This window comes from Eumetopias jubatus, unplaced genomic scaffold (genome assembly GCF_037043125.1).
Source record: "Eumetopias jubatus isolate StellerSeaLion01/CBP00866 unplaced genomic scaffold, mEumJub1_p1.0 scaffold_4, whole genome shotgun sequence".
NCBI classification, from domain to species: Eukaryota; Metazoa; Chordata; class Mammalia; order Carnivora; family Otariidae; genus Eumetopias; species Eumetopias jubatus.
Window position 1 is genome coordinate 30,279,453 of NW_028274810.1, and position 24,195 is coordinate 30,303,647.

A 24,195-nucleotide genomic window follows, 5' to 3' on the forward strand; every position below is an offset into this window, starting at 1 on the left:
CGAATTTAAAAAAACTTTTTTACACGGTCCTTAGTTATATGGTGCTTTGGTTACATAGTAGTGTTAAAAACAATAATAAAGTATTTGAAATGGGTCTTTTTATTAAATGTGACAGGGAATATAAAAAAATAAAAGCAAACTTTTTTACATTAATCATTGTGCAACTTACTGAATTCCTTTAATTTGTCTAGAATTTTAATTTCTAACCATTGTAGCACGCTTTGTTGCCTAAATGAAAAGTGTTTATTTTTTAATTTTTTAAAAGATTTTATTTATTCATTTGAGAGAGAGAGAGCACAATCAGGGGGAGAGGCAGAGGGAGAGGGAGAAGCAGACTCCCCACTGAGCTGGGAGTCTGACATGGGGCTCGATCCTAGGACCTGGAGATCGTGACCTGAGCTGAAGGCAGATGCTTAACCATCTGAGCCACCCAGGCATCCCAATGAAAAGTCTTTAAAATTCTATGTTCTAAGATATAGTAGAATGTTTGGTCAAAATTATTTATCTTTGTTATTTATCCCTGGGAAGGAAAACCTGCTCCAAAGGCTTTTTCACATTTTACCTATTTGTATATTCGTAACTGTTAAAGATAAAACAATTTGTGTGTGTGTGTGTGTGTGTGTGTGTGTGTGTATTTGCCTAGTGTGGTCCCCAAACATCGCATAAGTGCTGCTCTTGTACACACAACAGAGGCCCCACAGCCTGGGCGTGGCATCGGGGGTCCTCTCCCATGTACATTACCAGTCATTTTGGTAACATGAGTGGGAATCTGCTTTTCTTAAGTGTGTTTTTTAAAGTTCAAGTCAAACTTCATAGTGAAAGTTAATGTTCTCTTTACTAGTGCACGCCCATCCCTTTTGGCCAGAAAAACATGACACTATGACTCTGTAACCATTATTTGAATCATATTTCTTGAGTGACTTTTATTGGTTCTTCCATTTACTCTTTCAGAAAAATTGTTGACTGCTCGCTAATTGTTCAGCTCTACGCTAGGCCCAAGGATGCAGAAATGAGTGTGACTCGGTTTCTGCCCTTGAAGAATGCCTTGAGGATTTCACAGCGTAAGGGGGAATGTGTGTGTGTAAATGACAAACATCTAAGCAGATGATTGCAGTGCAATGCAGAGGTGGAAACATGAGCATGGTCTGTGGGAGCACTGTTGAGCTCCAGCTCTGCCTGTGGATAGGGAAAGATTTCACTGATTTTGAACTGGACATACATGTCTTTCTGGGGGCTGGCAGGACGGTGCTGCAGACCAGAATCCTGAAAGGCTCTGGTGTGTTGGCGACCTCCAGTATGATATTCAGATGGCAGATGCTTAATACTAACAGATGATGGAACAGTGGCTCTTGGTGTTAGACTTGCCATCAGCAGTGGCCTGCTGAGGGCTCCCACAGCGCTTCTACTCCAGAGCATGCCCACATCTGGGGTCTCCCCTTTCCCTACCTCTCTTCCCCATAGCGACTGAGCTGTGGGCTACTCTGGGAAGGAAGGGCCAGGGTCTCTAGAATCCCCTTGCAACTCTCCCAGGACCCCTGTAGAGGGCCATGACCTGTAGTTTCAGAAATATTCTTCTGTTTATATGAGCTCTTGCCCCTCAACCCCCAACCCAAATTTAGTTCCGAGTATTTTTCCAGGGCATTCAAAATATAGAGCAGAGAGGGCAGGCTTATTTCTGCATCAGATTTCAAGCTTTCATTTTAGGTCCCCCCTCCCCCCCCCCCCCGCTGCCGTTTTGAGGTCGTAATAGATTAGATTATTTTCAGAAGCTCCCAGGGAATCCTGAATCCTGTCCTTCTTTGGGGGAGGAGGAATTGGTTTTGGAATTGAGTGGCTGTATCCCTCTCATCACATTAAATGGTTTCAAGTCAAAACCATTGGGGAAAGAGCTTGATATCATTTGCCATAGCAGTGTGAAATCTCTGACCCCAAGCTGCTGAGACCGGAGAGAATGGTCGGTTGATTCCCTGGGTGGGGGCGGAGTCACTTAGGGGCTGGAGATTCCTTGAATTCAGTACCAACTGATGGATGTTTTTCTAGAAATTCAGAGAAATGTAAAAATAATATAATAAGGAAAATTTTTAAAAGCTCCAAATCCACCCCCCAAGAATATTTTAAGGGAATCTTTTTATACCAATTCCCAAATGGCAAAGGACAAGCGATGGCAAATAAAATGTCAGCTGTAGGGGGTTCCTTAGACCCGATTACACTTTCAAACGCTGTGGCAGCAACTAACTACTGTTTCCCACTCACAGCAATTGGTTGCACAATTCAGATGCATCTGGGGTCAGGTTTGAGCTCCTAAAAGTCATATTGCCCAGAGAGGTGAAATTTGAGTTCTGCTGTGGTCCCCCAACATCCTGAAAAATAGTGCATGTCTCATTGTCCTTCTGTGTAAATTATGGGTGCTATGAGACCCAGATTCAGGATGTTTTCAGTTACTACCCAGCACTGTTGCTAAGTGGATGTCCCCTTACCTCTGAATAGGGGAGAGATGATGGCTGTATCCAGACCAGGATGTGATTTTATGTTACGGGTCCTGGTTATAGACACACTGCTAGAGTTCTTTTCTTATCTGGCTTCTTGTAAACTGATTATTGGAGCATCCATTTCAGAGCATTTGGTCTGGTTTTAGAGAACAGGAGTCTCTCTGGTAGTGTTTTGGATGACTTCATTGTTTCATGGGTCCATAGGGACTGTTAATGAGAATCAGAAATGTTGAAATGGAACCTCACTGACACGTTAGCAAAATCAGACAGCTGTTCAGCTCTTATATCAGTTGTTTTGCTTTCTTTGCTGATGTTTGTCTGAACAAACCCCAGGAGTAGGGGGGTCTAACTGATAGGGAATTTTTGAAATCACTCTGGTAGAAATACCTTGCATCTCTACTATGAACCCTTAGAAATTCAAAACAATTTTCATATGGCATCTTTCCATAAAGGGGTGTTTGTTTTCTTTCCTGTAAGTACATAATTCATTTTCATAAAGTGATTTACAGAGTTTGAGACAATATGTAGTTTTTGCTTATCAAAGATAATTTTTGGAAAACTGAGAGGTCTTCACCCTAACAAGGTCCAGAGAAAATTGTCCTTGTTGTTTTCTGGTGATAACATGGACAAGGCCATGCTTCCTAAATGGGAGACAGGAAGTTTGTCTTTCCACTCTGAGGCTCTATGCTCCTTGGAGGGGCCTTGATTTTGGTCAAAATTGTATTCAGATTCCCCAGGAAAGCACTCAGAAAAGATTTACTTTGAATTTCTTTATAAAATAGAAGAAATACATTAATTACATCTGGTAGTTTGTTGAAGTACACAGATAACCTCAGAAGACCCAGTATAAATAGATGTCATAGAACAGATTAGCTTTCCATTAGCTCAGAACCAGTGAGCTTTTCCCCATTTAGGGGAAGGATGCAGTGTATGAGGGACAGTGTCTACATATGGGATGTGACAGATTAGATTTACTTGCATTTTCTCACGCTATTAGGAAGACTGAAAGGCGGCACTGTTTGAGACAAGATGAGAGCAGAACTCTTGGACTGGGCTTTACGGACCACTTTGTAGTCAAAGTACAGTTTTAGGAGGTCACTGAAACCCCAGAAACTGCATGGACAAATGTTTTATTTCTGAGTTGTCATCTAATAAGTTCTTTCTCTGAGAGGATGACCTGTTAAAACCAGAGGTATAATCTCTAGTTTAATTATGTGGAGTCATTTTGTTTCTGTTTCTGCCATTTGAATGTTCCTGCTCCTCTACAATGGACTCCTTAACCTGGATTAATGGGTACTTAACCTGGAATTCATGGGCCCTGCAGTGAATGTATTTTCTCTGACATTGCCTGCAAAATGTTGTGTGCATATGGGTTTTTGTGTGTGTGGTGAGAAGGTTCATCTGTTGCTCTGAGTTCTTAAATGCTTTGTTACTGCCAAAGGTTAACACAGAATCTACTAATTTAGAGACTAGTCATTTTTTCCTCATTTGGGGTGCATTCCCTTTAGTTTCATCAGCCTTCCCAGTCACATGGCCCCTAGTTTAGTTTGTTATCGCTAATGAACTAAGTAGTGACTCTTATTTCTATGTAAATGTAACATAGGCTTGAGCTGTCTGGATTGCCAAACTGGAAGTCATCGGATACCACGTGTATCATTTCTCCATGGGTTGTTTCTTTTCTGCAGCCTGCCTCAGCTCTGGTCTTCAAACCATGATCATGGGGCAATAATCCACCCACGAAAACCTTCAGCAATATGCTCTTATCTTTGTAATTATAGTCTATCCTGAGCTACAGTTGATTCTAAAGAGGATTTTCTTTCCCTTCCTTTCCCTTCCCTTCCCTTCCCTTCCCTTTCTGCCTGAGAGAAAGTAGGGACCTTAGCCAGGAATTCTTGCAGATATTCTGGTGGGCATGTTCTCCCCACCACTGGGTGAGCTTTTATACCTTCATTCTTCGGTTGGTTGTTTTTGGTTATCCTCTATCTTTCCCTCAGCAAGATTTATTCCAGTAGAGGAAGGTTGCTGAGGGGTTGGATGAGTGGGTGCTTGGGGGGACTCTCTGGTCCTGCCAAATGATCTTTTAAAAGAAGTATTGAGTATTTTTCTTTTAATTTCCCAATCATAGTGTGAATTCTTCTTCGCCAGATGGTTTTTGGGGCTTTGCCTGGGCCCTGTGTGCCAGAGTCGAAGATTCATCTTGGCCAGACGCTGCCACATATTGAAGAGGGAGCCGTTTCCAGGAAAGCTCAGAGCTGTGGCTCCTAGAAATCTTTCCTTGATTGTGTGAGCCAGGCCTTGACACTTTTGACCATCTGGAAAATTTTGGACCCCAGCACCAATATCTGTCTCATACACGCTTTTCTTTTCATTTCCTAAGTTTTTTTTTAATTCTTGTTCATTTGAGATATATATTTATTGCTATTTTATCTACACACTTCAAGAGTGGTATGCCTGAGGGCTGCAAAGGAAATCATTGGAAAAAGAGTTGGTGTACCCTCGGTGGATAGGCATGGCCATTCTTTGTGCCGTGATGGTGCTTGATAAACAATTTGGGAATGAATAACTCTGGAAACTTTTTACTGGCACATACTGTTCGTGACAGAGTGTTTCTTAGCAATTTTCAGGTACTCTTGAACAAGTAATGACTTCATTTCTCCTTTCTTCCCTCTCCGGAGGGTGTGTTTTCTATGGTGTGCATCTCTGTTCATGCCACATTCAGTTTGACGCTCTGCCCCTGCTCTGGTTCTGCAGCCTCTCTTGTTTACAGCAGCCACCAGTCTGTTTATTTCTAGATGCAGACAGCTGTGCAAAACGCTGTGGGGTAGAATTTGTACAACCAAGAAATGTGTTATTATGCTGCAGCCGTACTTGACATCACTGTTCATTAGTACTCTGCTTTTAGTACTTTGCATATGCCGAATGGTAAAAGTGGTCCTAGCTGTGTTGCAGAAATAGCTCATGATAGTATTGCTCATGTTTTAAAATTTTTCTGTAAAGTAGCTAGCTAAGTCCCTTTGAACCTATTAATATACTCAGCCTTTTTAACCTTTTAGATAACATAAGTTTATGAATCTGCTGTGATAAATCGGTCCTTGAAACAACTGTCTACTACTCTGTTTGAGCACAGTATTAAAGTAAGATATATCTTTGCCTACTATTTGCAGTCTATTTCAGAGATTAAGACACACACACTCAACAGTTAATGAATAGACATGATATTACATACCATAGTGCAAATTATTAATAGAATAAAGTACTTTTGTCGCATTGGAAATTAGAAAATTAAATATCTAATTGGCACTCACTGAGTGCCTACCATGTGCTAAGGCATGGGTATTGAAAGTAAAGTTTGTTGCCTTATTAGCAGTGACCTGAGAGGCTACTGTGATAGGTGACATTGGTGTCCTAGGCAGTCCCTACAATAAAAGGCAGAGATACATTGAGATCGAAGTGGGCCAGCAGCCACTGGAAGATGTAAAATAGTCCAGCTTTGAGTGCTCTATCCCTGATGGCTCTCTAGGCTCAGATCATAGATGTAGGCCATTTAATCCTCATAAGGATTAGGCCTGAGATGTTCTGTTATTCCCAGTGTATTACTCGGTCTCTGTCTTGCCAACTAAAGTCATTTTTTGTGCTTTCCCTCTCATCACTTTCTGGTGCTCTTGGGTGAGTTCATTTTTTTAACATATGTGCTTCTTGGGTCTTGCCTCATCCCTCTGTCCAGAAAGCCAGTAGGAGACATGCTTCTGTGAAAGCATCTGCTATTTCTTTATGCACCCTTTGGCTTTTCTATGTTCACGTTGACCTACGTTGGCTGGTGTGCTCCAGGAAGATGTCATTGGACCCACTGTTTCCAGCTGTCCTCGTAGGTGCTTTCTGATGATGTTAATGATGACAGTCATAACCTACAATAGTCCTTGATCTGCTATCAAAACTGGTCACACTTTTCTTATCCAGGCTTGAGGTTTTCTTCCCTGTTTTTTTTTTTTTTTTTTTTGGACCAGGTTTATATACAATCAATATTTATTCTGTGTGTTCTCTGTGCTTCATTTTTTGGAAAACCCCTTCAAGCTCATAGTTGGGATGATGAAAGCACTGGCAGTTCCCCTTGGTAGCCCCTTTCCCTTAGCTTTCGGCACTTTTCTTTGGCAGAACTCACTTAACTTTTTAGAGGTTGGAGCTTACCTGGAAGAGAAGAAAGTCCTTTCTCTGGTGGTCCAGAGGGATGACCCATCCCCAGGGGATTCTGTACTCTCACTTTTCAGCTTCATCATTTGCCTTGTAGGAGAAGACAGTTCTGAGGGAAAGTCACTTTTGTTCTGCCTTTGCTAACTTTGAAAAAAAAAGTGTTCTGTTTATTTGTGTTCCACTATTACTGGGAGCTGAATCATGTTTGGTTGAGATTAGTGTGCGTTGAATTATACGAGGTAGCCATTTGTGTAGTAAAAAAAAAAAAAAAAAGGCCAAATATTGGCAGTATCATCGAGTTCAACCTAATATATCTTATCCATAGACGCTGAACTAACTTACAGCTTTTCTTAACAGTGAGCTGTGAAAAGGCATTCCAAATGCTACGCTAAGTGAGTTTAATGGGGAGCCAGTGTTAAGATTCCTCTTTCGGTTGCTTCCTAGGTCACTCTACACCTCAATCCTATCTCCTCCGTCCACATTCACCACAAGCCTGTCGTGTTCCTGCTCAACTCCCCAAAGCCCCTGGTCTGGCATCTGAAGACAGAGAGGCTTGCGGTTGGGGTCTCTAGACTTTTCTTGGTAAGTGTTTGAAACCCTCCCAGACTATCCTTCACACTATCCTTAGGACTATAAGGACCCCAAACCTTTGCAGGTCTTTTTTAAAATTAAGGCTTATTTCATTGAAATAATACCCGAGTCCACAGTGTGTTAAATTTGAAGAATGCTCTTAGTGGGGTTTGGACGGTGGAGATAAGCAGTCACAGAAAACAAACATTGCACATGTGTGTCTGACTGTGGATGGAGGGTCCAGTCTAGTTTGCATGTCAGAGCAGGACCTGCAGTCATACTCTGTGTGGCCTGGGCTTTGGTCTCAGCTCTGAGACTCCTCTGGTGACATCAAGAGCAATGTAAACATTGTAAATAGCCTCTAGGTGTGTGGTCTCTGACCACAAAATAAATACACACAAGCCCATTCTATTTGTATATAACACAGGCCTACTTTCTGATACGAGGATCTGTTTGTTGAGAAAGTGACACAGCGAGTTCCAAAATGAAAACATTTGTATTTTATAAAAAAAACTGGAACCCAGCTCTTGTGGAAAGATCCAAATATTACCTACTATTTGTAAATCATGTCCTTTTGAGTTTGCCAGAACATTCAAGTTTGCTAGTTGTGGAGAAATTGATGGGTTGTTTGGATGGAATTTTTGGGGTATGATATCATGTCTGATGATGAGCAACACTGCCCTTCGCAGTGATAACTCATGTTGTCTATTGCTAGAGCTCCATGCTAATGTCCTTAACTGCAGAGACTCAGGCTTTTAAACCTCTTTGCCCCCAAAGCATCCAGAACAAGAAGAGGCCTCAGTTAATCTTCTTTCTCTTGCAGAGTGAGCACACTTTGCCAATTAATGACTCTTAATCCAGATCTATATTTTCTTGTCATGACCTGATGACAAGAAAATACTTTTGACCTTGTCAAAAGTATTTGAAGAATACTTTTAAAAACTCAAAGATACCTATTGAATAAAGTAGGAGTCTGTAATCAATACAGCTAATAAGTAGACAAATTAGTAAAAAGGGATAAGGGACAGCTCTTCTTTTCAGTCAAATGCCAATCAATAATATAGAGGGAATGGTGGAGTTAGAAATTCCTGATTTTGTAATCATTTATAGTAAAAGTTTATTGGACAGGAATCATCAATAGAAGCTAAATGTAGGGGCACCTAGGTGGCTCAGTTGGTTAAGCAACTATTGATTTCGGCTCAAGTCATGATCTCAGGGTCATGAGACCAAGCCCCACATCAGGCTCTGTGCTCAGCAGGGAATCTGCTTGGGAGTCACTCTCTCCCTCCCCCTGCTCTTGTGCTCTCTTCCTCTCTCTCTAAAATAAATAAATAAATCTTAAAAAAAAAAAAAAGTGGGGGGAAGAAGAAGCTAAATATAGCAAAGGTGAAGGGAGTTTGAGGAATCGTATATTTACATAGTCTCAAATTAGTTATTAATAACAAAAGAAAAAACAGTAACTATATACAGTAGGGATACCCAACAATACCTCAACCAAGTGATCAAAGTTAACATCACCAATATGGTGCAGGTAAACATTGTATGCCTTTAAATGAAACAGCATCGTTTATGTTGTATTCTAGCCAAACAAGCACATAACCTGAATCTAGTCATGAGGAGACATTGGACAAAACCAAATTGAGTAACATTCTTTCAAACCCAGATAGGACTTATTCTATAAGCTCTTACCCCAGACTGCTGCTTTCATACTCATAGTCATTGTCTGTCTCCTGTAATTAAAGGTACTTGTGACAGTAAGTGGAATGGCTATGATCATGAAGTCTATGTACATTTAGCCCTTAGAGTGCTGAGCTATATTGTCCCAATACTGTAGGCACTAGCTATGGGTGAGCTGTTTAAATTTAAATTAACTAAAATTACAAATATATTGGGGCACCTGGGTGGCTCAGTCGGTTAAGCGCCCGACTCTTTAGTTTAGGCTCAGGTCATGATCTCAGGGTCCTGGGATCAAGCCCCACGTCCAGCTCTGCACTCAGCATGGAGTCTGCTTAAGATTCTTTTCTCCCTCTGCCTCTCTGCCTCCATGCTTGCTCTCTCTTTCTCTCTCAAATAAATAAATAAATAAGATCTTTAAAAAAATAAGATTACAAATATAGTTCCTTAGGCATACCAGCCCTATTGCAGGTACTCAATAGCTATATGAGGCTACCACACTGGGCTGTTTATGGGAGAGGTTATGAACAAAGGCTTTGCCCACCCTCCTTTGAATGCAAATAGTAATTTGAGGCAGATTATTTTATTTCTGTGAGCCTGATTTTCCTCACCTGTAATATGGGAAAATTAACAGTCCCTGCATCACGGGGTTGTTATCTTGATTAGATGAGATTACATGTAACATGTTTAGTATAGTGCCTAACCCCATTACCTGCTGTTATTGTGACTGTTTGTTATTAATCATAGTAAAGAACACTTGGGAAGGATGTTGAATCTATATTTCTAATTATAAAGGTCTGGCTTATCCTGTTCAAGATTGAAACGAGTTCCTATTTTTCTGGGCTACAGGTCCAGATGTAAAGTGGGGGCCACATATATCATAGTTGTACTGGTCACTTTTGGGATTCTTCGTGAACCTACCACTCCATGCATTTTAATGGAAAGTATCTTAGCCCTAATTATTATTTATTTGCCTTAGTTTTGTTTAAGATCTATAAGCACTGTTTCTGGGCCACCAGTTTAAAATGTACTAACAATGAAAAAAGGAGATGGCTTTAATTAACAATTTAACATCATCCCTATTTGGAGTTAATCCTACAGAAGGAGATTGCAGGGCAAGTGATGAACCTAAAATTACCAATAAAGGGGAGACAGCATTGGGAGAAGGCAAGGATTTAAATTCAGGGACACTTGAGCTCTGCTTTGTTGTCCAGCAGGCTTTCTTTAGGGAGAATGGTTTCCTCCCCTGTGTACATTCCTTCAAGGTAGAACATCTTTTGTTCCTTCGGGTTCTCAGGTCAGTGGATGGGTGATGCAAACTCTCTCATAAGCTGGGTAGCTCTCCCTAAGAGAGAGTGTGTGAAGTGAAGAAGGGAAGGCAAGCTCTTCCCTTGCTCTGTGTAGCTGGAAAGGAATTTCAGGGTCTGCTCATCCACTGGACAGCTGTTGCAGCAGAGGGATCTGCTGCTGGATAGAAAACCCGTGGTGAATTCTGTTTATCCATTTACAGTAGTTAAGAGTTAAAGTTTGGTGATAAGATAATTACGTTATTTTACAAACACTTTAGAAGGCCCATGGAATTTTCAGAAACTGGGGCTTAGCCGTTTCCATCACTGACTTCTCCCAGGTTACCCAGCGAGCTCAGAGTTGCAGAGGAGAGAGGCAGTCTTTTTGGGGGGTGGGAGACAGAAGAAGAGGGAGAGAGAGAATCTCCAGCAGGCTTCCTGCTGAGCACAGAGCCCAAGGCAGGGCTCAGTCTCACAGCCCTGAAATCACGACCTGAGCCAAAATCAAGAGGTGCACGCTGAGCCACCCAGGCGCAATCTCTTGGTTCTTAGTCTAAGATGTGTGTGTCTGCATTACTGCCTTAAAGCGGTCTTTACTTTCCAGATAGAGTTACAATACTAAGCAGTTTTGGTTTGTTTTTTTCTTTTAAGTAGGATGGTGAGAAAAGTTAAAGCAATGGTATTACTCCTCTGTTCAGGATGACCTTTTAATTTAACTTGACACGTCTGCATTATAGCTGCCCCGACTTAAAAAGGGAACCTTTTTAAGTTAGTTAGTTAGCAGGGGCTTGTGTTGCTCTGTCTCAGCCACCCATGAGTGACTAGAAACATTATACTTTAATAGTGTCTGATAAAGGTATCTGGCTCTTTCTGTCAAATCATTCTAGGCCTTCTTAGGATTTCACAGTATGGGCAAGAAGGAGCATATCAGGTAGGGGGAGAGTGTGGGATTGAGTTTCCTCTGCGAGTGCAGTTCCTTTATCTGGTTGTTCTGGTTACATAGGAAACAGAGTGGGATGAAGAGTGATCGTTTCATTGTCAAGTAGTGAGTCTTTGAGTATGAGTGTCTCTTTCACACACGTGCACACACACATGTACGTGCACGTGCGCATGCATGATGGAGTTGTCACAGCTGTGTAGATTTTCTTTTGTAGGGTGTATGGATGGCCCAGAGAATATTGAATTGGTTAGAGTTGTCCCTCAATGCAATTAGAAATAAGAATAACCCTACTCTCTCAGTCTGCAAAAACTTTATTTATGTAATTATTTCCACACTGAAGAAAAAGCATAGCTCAACTGGGCAATAAATATCTGAACTGTCAACCTGAGTTTGCTTAAAAAAAAAAAAAAGATTGGGACAATACTAGATTGTCTTTAGAAATATGCTACAATTTGAATAGACATTTCATCAAAGAAAAAACACAAATGGCCAATGAGCACACGAAAACATGTTCAATTTCATTAGTCATTAGGAAAATACAGGCTTAAAACCACAACGAGATGCCACTTCACACCTAGGATGGCTCTAATAAAAAAGGCAGATAATAACAAGTGCTGTTGAGGATGTAGGGAAATTGGAACCCTCATAAATGGCTGGCAGGAACGTAAAATGGTGCCTTTGAAGACAATTGGGCAAAACATATGTCTACAGAAAAACTTGCCCACAAGTGTTCATAGCAGCATTATTCTTAACAACCCAAAAGTGGAAACATCCCAAATATCCATTAACTGATAGATGGGTTAAAAAAATGTATATCAATGCAATGGAATATTATTTGGCTATTAAAAGGAGTGGCATGTTGATACATACCACAGTATGGATGAACCTTGAAAACATTATAAGTGAAAAAAGCCAGACACAAAAGGCCGCATGTTGTGTAATTCCATTTGTTTCCAGAACGGGCAAATCCATAGAGACAGAAAGTACATCAGTGATTACGAAGGCTGGTGGGACGGGAGAATGAGGAATGACTACTAATGGTATGCAGTTTCTCTGGGGAATGGTAAAAATGTTCTGGAATTAGGGGGAGACGAACCAGGAGGGATGATGGACTCTGAAAAACAGACTGAGGTTTCTAGAGGGGAGGAGGGTGGGGGGATGGGTTGGCCTGGTGATGGGTATTAAAGAGGGCACATTCTGCATGGACCACTGGGTGTTATGAACAAACAATGAATCATGGAACACTACACCAAAACAAATGATGTAATATATGGTGATTAACATAACAATAAAAAATTTAAAAAAAATGTTCTGGAATTAGGTAGTGATGATTAGATTACAACTGTGAATATACTAAAAACCCTGAATTGTACAGATTAAAAGGATGGATATTATAATATGTGAATTATATCTCAATTAAGTTGTTAGAAAAAAATTCTCTCCAGCACTCTTTTTAAAAATTAAGGTGTAGGGGCCCCTGGGTGGCTCAGTCGGTTAAGCGTCTGCCTTCGGCTCAGGTCATGATCCCAGGGTCCTGGGATTGAGCCCCGTGTCTGGCTCCCTGCTCGGCAGGGAGCCTGCTTCTCCCTCTCCCTCTCCCTCTGCCGCTCCCCCTGCTTGTGCTCACTCTATCTCTCTGTCTAATAAATAAATAAAATCTTAAAAAAATAATAAAAATTGAGATGTAAAACCAATGAATTGGATTTAAAAATATATCTTTTTACTTTATTCCATGTACCTGATTTTTGTTTCGTTTTGTTTTAATCTTGTTTTATTGTATTCTGAACCTAAGTGTGCTTTCCTGCGAGGTCCACAGACTCAGAGCCCTGGGACAAGAAGAAATGGCTCAAGATGAGACCTAAAATGTCTAATCCAGAGGCCTTGGCCAGCCTTTTATTCTTTTATGGCCAGCCTTTTAATGTCTCATCATGTCAGTGTTAGTTGTTCTACATTCTTATAAGGAAGAAAGGCATCTAAGAGGAACAAAGTCAAAAAATAAGCAGCAATTTCTTCCAGTCTCATTAGTCCTTGGGATTACTGTGCTGCAACTTCTGTTTTCCAGCCATTAACATTAAAAAGAAGGAAATGTATGTATACATGTGTATGTTTGAGTGGAGGTATGGAGTGGGAGAGGATATTGGTTTCTAAGATAAGGTTTCCAGAGTTGACAGATTTACAGGATGCCCATTAAATTTGAAATTCAAATAAACAACAATTACTTCTTTTTTGTATGCCTATATGATATGTTGGGCATAGTTACTCTAAAAATTTATTCACTGTTGGGCCCCTGGGTGGCTCAGTTGGTTAAGCGGCTGCCTTCGGCTCAGGTCATGATCCTGGAGTCCCGGGATGGAGTCCCACATCGGGCTCCCTGCTCAGGGGGGAGTCTGCTTCTCCTTCTGACCCTCCTCCCTCTCGTGCTTTCTGTCTCTCATTCTCTCTCTCTCTCAAATAAATAAAATCTTCAAAAAAAAATTATTCACTGTTTATCTGAAAGTCAAATTTAACTAGCTGTTCCGTATTTTATCAGGCAGCTCTACTCAGAGGTAATTCAGATTTTTGTTTCTGCTGAATACCCTGGCCTGGGTACCAGGAGGCCTGAGTACTAGGGGGCTGTGCCACTAACTAGTTCTGTATCATTGAACAAAATCACTTCACTCCTTGGGCCTCAGTTTCCTCATCTCTAAAGTGAGGAGATGGCACTAGCCAGTCTCTAAAGAGACTCTCTGATTCTTTGATAATACGGCTCTAGATATTATATTCCAGTTTAATTGCAAACAGAAAATGGTAATCTGAACATTGCCTCTTCAGCAAATCCAAGTAAATATCAGGGCAGGGCAGTTGAAAAAAAAAATGAGAGAAACCAATCGCTATGCTCTTGGCTTTGGAATAAAAACAAATCAAAATTTAATCCTAATGAAAAATGTAAATTAATGCCAGGAACATGCTTAATATTTAAAATCTAGTTTTGTGTTTCTGAGATCGGGGGGAGGGGTCGGTGAAGAGCCCGGGGTTTCCAAAATCTGGTTTATTCCTTGTACTTCAACTTGGGGGAAAAAAAGGTCTAACTATTTTGGGCCTCTGCCACCAAACCACAGGCAGTTCTCTGGTCTGCACTGCAGTTTGGATGACTGACAAGGCTCAGTGAAAAACAAGTGCTATTTGTTTTCCTGTGCCCAGTATTTAACTGGAAATCAGAAGGCGAAATTTCCAATCAGTTGTTAAATAACCCCAGATGTGCGCTCAGCTCCGCTCGAGGAAGGGACATGCACAGCCTATAACACGGCACATGTCCACGCATTCCTTTTCATGACTCCAAGTGATGTGTAAGTGAGAGTTGTAGTATCCAAAAATGCCCTTTGAATAACTCAGGCATTCGCATTTGGTTGTGGAGGAGGGAACTTAAAAAAAAAAAAAAAAATTCCTGTATCCTCCACTATGTTGCATTTAAAAATCTGGAAATGATTTTTTTTTTCTTTTCGAAATTCCTCCTTTCCCTTGTTTGGCAGCTCTCCCCACATTTAGAAAAACATGAGATGAGCATACCTGAGATGACAGTTTATGCATCTACTTGTTCGTTCATCCCACACCTGGTTTTTAGTGCCTGCAGGCTGTTGCAAACCAAGGCTAGGTATGGAGGATTCCAGAGAGAAATAGAGTGGACTGCCTGCCCTCGAGGAGCTGCCTGCTAGAGATAGTGAAGAGATTGGGAATTGCAGTTGAGCGTGAGAAGTGCCATTGTTGGATCCCAAAGAGGGGAGAAGATGAGAATCCTCCTCTTCCGAATGCAGTGAAGGCAGCTCCGTCTGTGAGGCGAGCCGGGGAGCAGCACGGGTCAGGGTTGCAGACATGAGCACAGCTTTTGCTCGACCTCAAGCGTCACTCCTGTATACTAGGAGCATGCTGCCTAGGGGTCCGCATACACCATTTTGGATTTTCCAGTGAGGCTTTCCCCAAATAAATTCTCTCTCAGAGGCAGATTAAGTAACTAAACATTTCAAGATTGGTTCTTCTTCTTTTTAAAAAATGTCTCTTGCGGAATGACTCACTGTGCCCTGTGGGATATTCCAAGTGGTTGTGTACCATGCATTTTTGTTCCAAAGACTGCTTATCTGTTGGTTTTGTGGCTTGTCCATAAGAGCCCTAATTGTACGGGGCTTGATCCTCTCATGAACTAGGGTCAGTCAACTACCATATTTCCTAGGAACGAGTTTCTGGCCCATTTGTGGTAAGAGAGCTCTTCCTAAATGTCACTGTGGCAATTCGAGTGTTGGAAAGAGGCCAGTTTCAGCTGGTAATCCTTGTCCAGAAAGAGTTTCTTGGAAGACTTCCTAGGATTTATCTTAACTTGCCGGGTTAAGGCTTGTGAATGTTGCCCGTGAGTGGCCCCTCAGCCTTATGAGGTTTGCCTGGGTGTATTCTTCTTGATCAAGACATCCTGTCCTGGAGGGTTCACGCAAGCGTCGACTTTTCCTGGCTCAGCTGGACTTGCTGTGTCATGTCTGTGTGCAGGCCTGGGCCGCATCTCTGTGAAGGCTTTGCTTTCATTCAACAAATTGAGGTTAAATAAACTTGATTTCACCGAGGGGGGAAGGCTGGTTTCTTTGCGTAAGAGTTCCATTACTTGCTTTAAGGCTTTATGGTCCAAGGCTAATCTGGCAATTTGATGGAGCTGCCCCTCCCAAGCTTTGGGCAATTGTATCAAACATGACATCGCTGGTGCCCTTGGTTAATGCCGTAGGCAGCCTCCAAGGGGCTGTTTGGTAGAAAAGTGAGTGTTTGTTAAGGGAGGTTGCAGAATATTTTCTTGTGTTATGGGAGGGGGAGAAACCTGTTTCCTGGGAGACTGTGGTGAGGCTGGCTTGAAAGCTCGTGGCTGTGCCTTGGTCCTCTCATAAGCTGTAGACAGTGAGGCTCTTGGTAAGCATTCCCCACAGGTGGCCTGCATTCCCCGTCTCTGACGGGGACTGCATGATGGCCTGCCTCCTTCCTGGGCACAGAGTCTTTGGGTTTATTTGAGGCAGCCCAAATCTGGCACTCCAGACCTCCATCATCCAACCCCCTGGCTTGGAAGCTGATTTCTGCAGAAGAAAAGGCCCCTTTGGCCTTTCTTGTTTCTTTGTCCGAAGTAGAAGTGTATCCCAAGAACAGTTTTTGCTCTCGGTTTTTGCCCTTGGTGCTAACACCCGGTCCTCAGATGGCCTCTGAATGCCCCTGGGCCAGGGAGTTCTTTTCACTCTGCTCCTGCCTTGTCCCATGAGGGTGGGTGAATGACTCAGCTGTGATCCTCGGACCCAGAGTGTACCCAGAAGTCAGGGGCTTATCCATCTGCCACCTCTGCCAAAAGCCCCCAAAAGCCCATTTGATCTCTAGCCTTTATCACAGAGAGCCTGTTCTGGAGATTCTATAGTTTCTGGCTGATACAGGCTGCTGGGTGATGTTCAGAGCTACTGTTTGGAGCCAGCCCTGCTCCAACCCTTGAAAACAGGGTTCATATATCCTTTTCTGGCAGATTGGACAAGAAGGCAATGGTCCAGTCACAGTGAGGAATGAATTGTGGCCTGTCAACCTTACCGTCTGTCAGACAACCCTCGTGGCCTGTTGTGAATCTATGTATACATGTATGTGTACATTTGACAAACAGAGCGTGAGCCATGTGCTAGGCACTCTTCCAGGCACTTTATATATATTACCTTATTTAACCTTCATAACAAGCCTATGAAGTAGGTCCTATTATTTTCCTCATTTTAACATGAGGGAATCCATTTCCATAACAGAGGTTTGTTCACTTGGTAAGTGATCAGTAAGAACCTTTATGGTCTATTATCTCCCGGTGTTCTATTGCTTGGAGGCTATGGTGGGGCTCTGTCTACCCAGCTGTACTGATTTCTTGAGTTCAGTAGCTGACTACTCCATGGTAGTGGAGTAGGAACAGCTCTCCAGTGGGAAAGAAAGTCTGTGTTTCTGTTGTCAGCTCTGCTTTCTACCAGCTGTGTGGCTTGGACAGATCCTGTAGCTTCTCTGAGTGTTAATTTCCTTGTCTATAAAATAGAACTTAGATTATCCATCGTGATAAAGAGGAATTCTGTAAAGGGAATTCTAAGAACCTATTTAGAGCCAAGCACTTGTAAATTTCCATTTGTGCCCTTGAACCTGGGTTGGCAGACTGGATGTAACTTAAAAGAAAAATAAAAGAATCTTCCCTGGTGAGGGATTTCCCAGAAGCACATTTGGAGGGCAAAAACAGATTGAGGATCATGGCAAGTAATAGTAATGCTAATAATAGATGCCAACGTTTTATTTTTTTCCTGAAAAATAACCTTTCTTTTCTTTCTTTTTTTTTTTTTTTTTTTTAGAGAAAGAGTGCACGAGCATGCCCGTGCACGCATGAGTGTAGGGGTAGGGGTAGGGGTGAATCTTAAGCAGAGGGAAGGAGAGAATTTTAAGCAGGCTCAATATTGAGCCTGACATGGGGCTTGATCTCATGACCCTGAGATGGTGACCTGAGCTGAAATCAAAATTTGGATGCTCAACTGACTAAGCCACCCAGGCTCCTCTGAAAAATACCCTTTAGATGGCAAGTGCACTTTAAATTTTGGGTCATGCTCATCCTAAAATCCTGCTAACATTGGCGGATGAGAAAGGGTAAATTTAGGAGTCTGTAGAGCTCATTTTCTAAGACCATCAAGGGTCCCTGTGTGGCCTGGGACTCTACTTTGGAAAACTGTACATTATAAAGCAGCTCATGCTTCATTAATTTGGTAACCTGTGTGGACTGAGTCTGTCTTTCAGGTGGAGTGACATATTTTGCTTCTCTTTGTATATTCACATATAGTATCATTTTTTGTAACATTGCCATGGGAGATTAGAGTATTGGTTTTGTAGTGGCTCACATTCAAGTTTGTGCATGTTTATATTCCGAGGGCAACATCTCAGAGCTTTCCTCTTGGACCTGTGTAAACATGTTGGGTGTTAAGAACAGAGGACAGTTTCAGTCCTTTAGTTCTTTATAGTTCAGCAAAAATAAAAATTAAAAGCAGAGGGTGACCATCATGAATGTTTTGAGAAAAAGTGTCAAATATGTTTTAAGTCGTTTTAGTAAAAGAAAGTAATCTGGTTGTAGATACAATATAAAAAAACACCCAAGAATTTTTAAATGGTTTCATGGACTTGTGTTTCTTGAATGCGTGATTGGCAGATACCATAATCACATGGCTCATGAATATGTAGCATTACAAATTATGACTGTAGGTTCATGGGCATGGAAGTTATTATTTCTTTAAAACAAACTTAAAAAAAAAAACACTGAGTCATGATATATGGTTAATAGAAAACATGTTTCAGATCACGTTTCACATCACGTGGCTTTGGAGGAAATAGGCAAGCACAGCCCTCCCAGGAATTGGGTAGGGAGAGTGTGTGATTTTCCTCTTTCAGACTGTAGGGCTTAGTCCTCATTTGGGAGGTAAATATTTCAGTACCATTCTAGTACTTTATGTGAGTTTGTTTTTACTGGACTTTATGCACAAAATACACCAAAGTATAATCTCAGTGCCTTTCTGTGTGGGCACTGTTACGAGTCCTAGGACCCATCTGCATAGATCCTATTTACATAGAAACCTAAAGTCTAGAGAAATGCCTGTTGTCTTTTTTTCCTCTAGAATGGAATTAGTAAATACTTGACACAGCAGGTGTTTTGGAAATACTGATGTGTTTTTCTTTGCTTTATTTGTTTTTCTTGCTTTGCTCTCTTTTCCCAAGCAGGCAGCTCCAAAAAGAGATTTGTCTGCACAGGAGTCAGGGGAAAGGAATAGGAGTGGTAAAAGTTGGGGTTAGGGCAGGACAGAAGAGGGAGAGGAGATGATCCTGATTGTCTACATGCTGCCCTTTGACCAATGCCAAAGTCATGTAAATATGTGAAGCTGGGTGTTTGAGCAGAGCAGAGCTGCCCCAAGGAGCTATTCAACCTGAATAGCAGGCATTCATCCAACCGATAACTCAAGCTCCAAATGGACCACAGCTCAGCTTACAAGGTGTGTGTTTGATTCCTGGAACAAATTTTCCTCTGAGATGTCAGCAGGCATTTCTTTATCTTTGGGGGGCTGTGGCTCCTCTGATTTCACAAGGCCCATTTCTTTCTTTTTAGATGTGCAAGAAGATGACTCCATCCATGACTTGGCTTTACTCTCTCCCTCTTGGCTTTTGTTTCCCCCCCTTTTTTCTAGCAGCGCAGAGGAGAGGATTCTTGCTTGATCTGTATACAATCCTGTTCATGCTTGACAAAGATTATTTGGAATTTAAATAATACGTGGATCTACAGTCTAGAGCAGTGATCCTCGAGTATGCCTTGGAATTATGGGGGTGGTGGGAGGAAGGTTATAATGCAATTTCCTGGACCCTACCTTCCTACCCATCCTGGAATCTGCAGGATGATTAAACTGGTCTAAGGATCACACTTTGTGAAGTATTGGCCTTGAGGAGGCTTCTTGACATTAGTTTATGTTCTGAGACCAGATCAAGAAGCAGATGGATAGACTGATATTATCGGTGCTTCCTTATAGTCATACTGGAGGAGGTTCTAGAGCAGTGCCGTCCAATAGAAATAAAATGTGAACCACAGAGGCAATTTAAAATCTTCTATTAGTGCATTTAAAAAAGTAAAAGAAATGGGGCACCTAGATGGTTCAGTCGGTTAAACATCTGCCTTTGGCTCAGGTCATGATCCCAGGGCCCTGGGATGGAGTTCTACTTCAGGGTCCCTGCTTAGTGGGGAGTCTGCTTCTCCCTCTGCCCCTCCCCCCTCTGGTGCTCACGCTCTCTCTCTCTCAAATAAATAAATAAAATCTTTTAAAAAGGTAAAAGAAATAAGTGAAATTAATTGTAATGGCATATGTAATTTAACCCAGGATAGTCAAATAATATCATTTAACATGTAATCAATAAAAAAATTGTTGAGATCTCTTTACTTTTTTCTTGTGCTATATGACACAGTACAAAGTCTGGTATGTAGTTTACATTTACAGCACAGGTCAGTTTCCCTAGCCATATTTCAAGTGTGCAGCGGTGGCGTGTGGCTTGTGGCTACTATGCTGGACAGCTGTGGAGCAAGTACAGGCTGCCCCAAGCCATTGGCAGACGTGTGATTGATCACGGCGCTCCTCGTTTCTCCACGACTTCTCTATGTGAATGACCTCTGAAACCTTCTCAGTGACAGAACTTTAGGCAGGTACTACCAGTTGATCAGACCTTAAGATTCATTGATTCATTAAACAAGTACTTCTTGACTCTCTTTTCCATACACAACACGATTGTAGGTGCTTGGGATATCCCCACGAGCAAAGCAGACGAGGATCCCAGCCTCTGAGGGAGCTTACAAGCTGGTGGGAGGAGATGGGCAATCAGCATAATAAATAAGTAAATTATATGATATTTAGGAAGGTGACTATTCAATCTAATAGCAATAAGAACATGGAAAGCAGGTTTGGGCGGGGGGCATCAGGATTGCTAGAGTGGGGCTTCTGGGGGGTTGGATTGTAATTTTAAATAGGCCCCATGAGAATGTAACATGGGAGGGGCCTTGAAGAGGGTGAGGTGAAACTTCAGATGAGACTTCTTTATCAGGATCGTTCATCTGGGAGCGTTCTTTGTGAGGTGAGGGCAGTGAGGCAGGGGACAGGACGAGACGAGTCCTTATGGGATGGCACCGTCCTCCGCGAAGTTTCTGTCTCCCCCCTCACTGAAGACCAAACCAACCTGGGGGAGGCCCGGAGGGATACTGTGAGGCAACCACCAGGCCTCTGAGTCAGCCGATGTGCTGAGTTAAGTGCTAAAACAGAGAACCCCTTTTCCAGGAAAATGGTGACGGCACCCATCAGCCAGGATTTGTTCACTTCACTTGGGCTTGGGAGATAAATCGTGAGGCTTCCGTGGATCTGTTTAGGACCTTAAGAGTTAAAGCTTAAATGCAGGTGTGGAAACAAAAGGGCTGGTTGCCTCTTTTGCTTTTTTCTTGCTCTTTTTGGACAAGATTGTTGAATCTGATCCAGAAAAAATAATAAACTTGGCTCTCGTTGCCTAGCTGTAAGTTCTTGTAATAAAACTCCCAGCACTGGCAGATAGAGTAATGTTCTGCTCTTTAAAAAAAAAAAATCTGGTAGCATAACCAGAATCGAAAATACAAATGTGTGTGGTTCAAGCAGGGAAGAGCATTCAGGAGAAGAGGTGGCTCCGTGTGCATCTCGGCAGCCCGGGGGTGGTTGGGCAGTAAAGTGCTTCACAGTTGCCCCTTCAACAGACGCTTACTTGCTAAGGATCAGGATTCTTGTAGCTCAGTGCTCCGTTCATTCCCACAGGAAGATGTTTGTCATGTCAGGGAATGTCAGAGGATTGGGTTTTAATTAGCAAGCAGGAGGAAAGTTCACTGAATTTGGGGAGGCGGGGGGGAAGACATGGAACTACTGAATGATTTAGTAATTGGTTTTTAGTTGGAGTTATTGGGTGAAAAAGCAAATTGTGGGGTTTAAAGATTGGCTAAAAGATCATTTCCCAGGCAGTGAGGGAAGTAAGGAGTTTGGGTTACAGGAACAAAGAAATTGTGGCCTATCCTTTCCTGTAAGTAACAGAACTGAGTTCCATTCAACAAGCAATTACCAAGTCCCTGCTTTGTGCCAAGCTCTGTGCCAGGCCCGGGGATTTAGAATGAACAAGGTGCTTTCTTGGCCCTCCGGTGTTGTTCTTCTGTCAGGTTTGCTGATAGTCAACAGTTCATGTGAGAGAGGGGCTAGACTAGAGGTGTGACAAGACACCTGTGTCCCGCTCCACCTTGAGGAGAGGAGGCGAGTTGGGGAGGCTTGGAAAGAGCGGTCCAGGTGGGGAGCAGGATGTAAAAATATTTCAGAGCCTGAAGCAGCAGGCTGTGTCTGCCGCTGAGTGATTCCGAATGGTGAGTAGATGGGGGAGGGGTGGGGAGAGGCCCTCTCTGGCCATATGCCATCTAAGATGCTTAGATACTACCCTGCATCATCATGTGTTGACTTTTTAGAAAGATCTCTCAGGTGCCAGGGTGGAGGAAGGAGATAGGATTGGCGGCTTGGAAGATAGGGGGTGATTGTAATCCTTGAGATACAGGTTGCTTGAGATATTCGAACCAAAAGTGGGGTGGTAGCATGGCAAGAACCTACAAATAAGGTGGAGAATGGGGGATAGAATAAATAGCCTTGGAAAGTTTCTGCCGTTTATCTGAATATAAAATCCTTGCTCTTCACATTTTCTTAAACAATTCCATATTCACTCATGTAGTTATTTTCTTTGCAATTGTGATTGTAACCACTCCTTGTATGAGAAAAACTATTTTTTGGTTGTCATTATTCTCTTTACATCTAGGTTCTTCCACAGACTTTAACCCAAGCCAGACTCTAATGAGGATACCATCCCATGAAGATGAGGCAGGGACTAGGGAGTGGCCAGTGGAGGGATGAGAGTGATAGAGCATGTCTTTATTTCAGCAGGACTCCAGGCGGGTTCTAGCACGATGCCCTTAGAGATGAGATGAGGACAGTTCTCTGGGGTTAACTTTGTAGTTGCTGAGCAACCTGGGACCCCAGCAAGTGCTGTTCAGCATGCTGGGGTCAGCATGAGAGTACACTTGAAAGTCCACAGACCTTAGCCTGGTCTTACCCCACTGCTCAGGGATTCAGATGAATGTGTACCAGACACCATGTATGAAATACAGCGATGGTGACAGCTAACAGAATGAGGATTTTTATGTGTTCTCTACAGACTTCAAATATGGGTCTAAGGAATATAGAACTTTGTATTTATATGAAAGAGTTACTGGTATAAGGGAAGGATGCAAAAAGCCTCGACCCAATAAAATAAAGACCTGGGGATTTAGGTCCCAGCATCTCCACCACCACCTCCCTGGTGTGAGCTGCCACCCTTTCTCCCTGGGGTTATGGCAGAAGTCTACTCCTGGACTCCTGCTCTTGTCTCCCTTCAGTCTAGACTGGCCAGAGCAGCCAGAGTAATTCTGTTAAAACGTTTGTTAGATGTTTTCATGAACTCTCAGTGGTGGCCCCTCTCACCCAGACTAAACACCACAAGTCCTTACCAGCAGGGTAAGGTTGGGTAAAGGTGAGGTCAGATCGGACCTCCTGGTCTCACTGACCTCTCTACCTACCTGTCCTCCACTCCACCCTCCCCCCCCCCCCAATCCCAGTGCTCTGGCTACATTGGCCTCCCTGCTGCCCCTCCCCCTTGCCTGACTTTTACACTTTAACTGCTTTCCTTCTCACGTCCGTCCACAGGGCTTGCTGTCTCTCTCTTTCAGGGCTTTAACTGCTCAATGACTTTCTCAGTTGGACTTTCCCCATGACAGCATTTAAACCTTCTCTTCTTCTCTCTCCATAGCACTTGTTAGGCTATTACATATTTGACTGACTGACCATGCTCCTCTGACTTCCTTACCAGACTGTAAGCTCCACAAGGATGGGGAGTTTTGTCTGTCACCTTCTGTACTGTTATCCCAGCGTCTCCAGCGGTGCCTGGCAGAGTGGAAGCAGGTGCTCAATAAATATTTGTCACAAGTATGTTTAGAGTATAAATTAATAAATATGAGATACCAGTCAGCTGATAGGAAAGCTAATGTGATTTTGGGCCTCATTAAGGGTCCATGTATGTATGTAAAGAGATGTAAGGAATTGGCTCACATGATTATGGAGGCTAGCAAGTCCCCAGTTCTGCAGAGTCTGTCCCAGTTTGAATTCGAAGGCCAGCAGGCTACTGTAGAACCAGGAAGAGCCGATATCCCAGTTTGAAGGAGATGAGTTTGGTCAGGCAGGAGAATTTTCTCTTCCTCAGAGGGAAGAGTCAGTCCTTCAACTGTTTTGAGGCCCACACATGTTAGGAAGGGCAGTCTGTTTTACTTAGTCTACTGATTTAAATGTTAATCTCATCCACAGACACCCTCACGGAAATACTCAGAATAATGTTTGACCAACTATCTGGGCACCTTGTCGCCCAGTCAGGTTGACACAGAATTAACCATTAC

General features: G+C 42.5%; 1 protein-coding gene across 1 annotated transcript in view; it reads left to right on the top strand.

The window, feature by feature from the left end:
• The window catches only part of TGFBR3 (transforming growth factor beta receptor 3), a 196,519-nt gene that overhangs the window by 117,651 nt on the left and 54,673 nt on the right, over window positions 1–24,195 (top strand). The window contains exon 4 of the mRNA XM_028087662.1: window positions 7,122–7,259. Coding sequence (XP_027943463.1) covers window positions 7,122–7,259 — 138 coding nt within the window. The remainder of the gene's footprint in view (window positions 1–7,121; window positions 7,260–24,195) is intronic.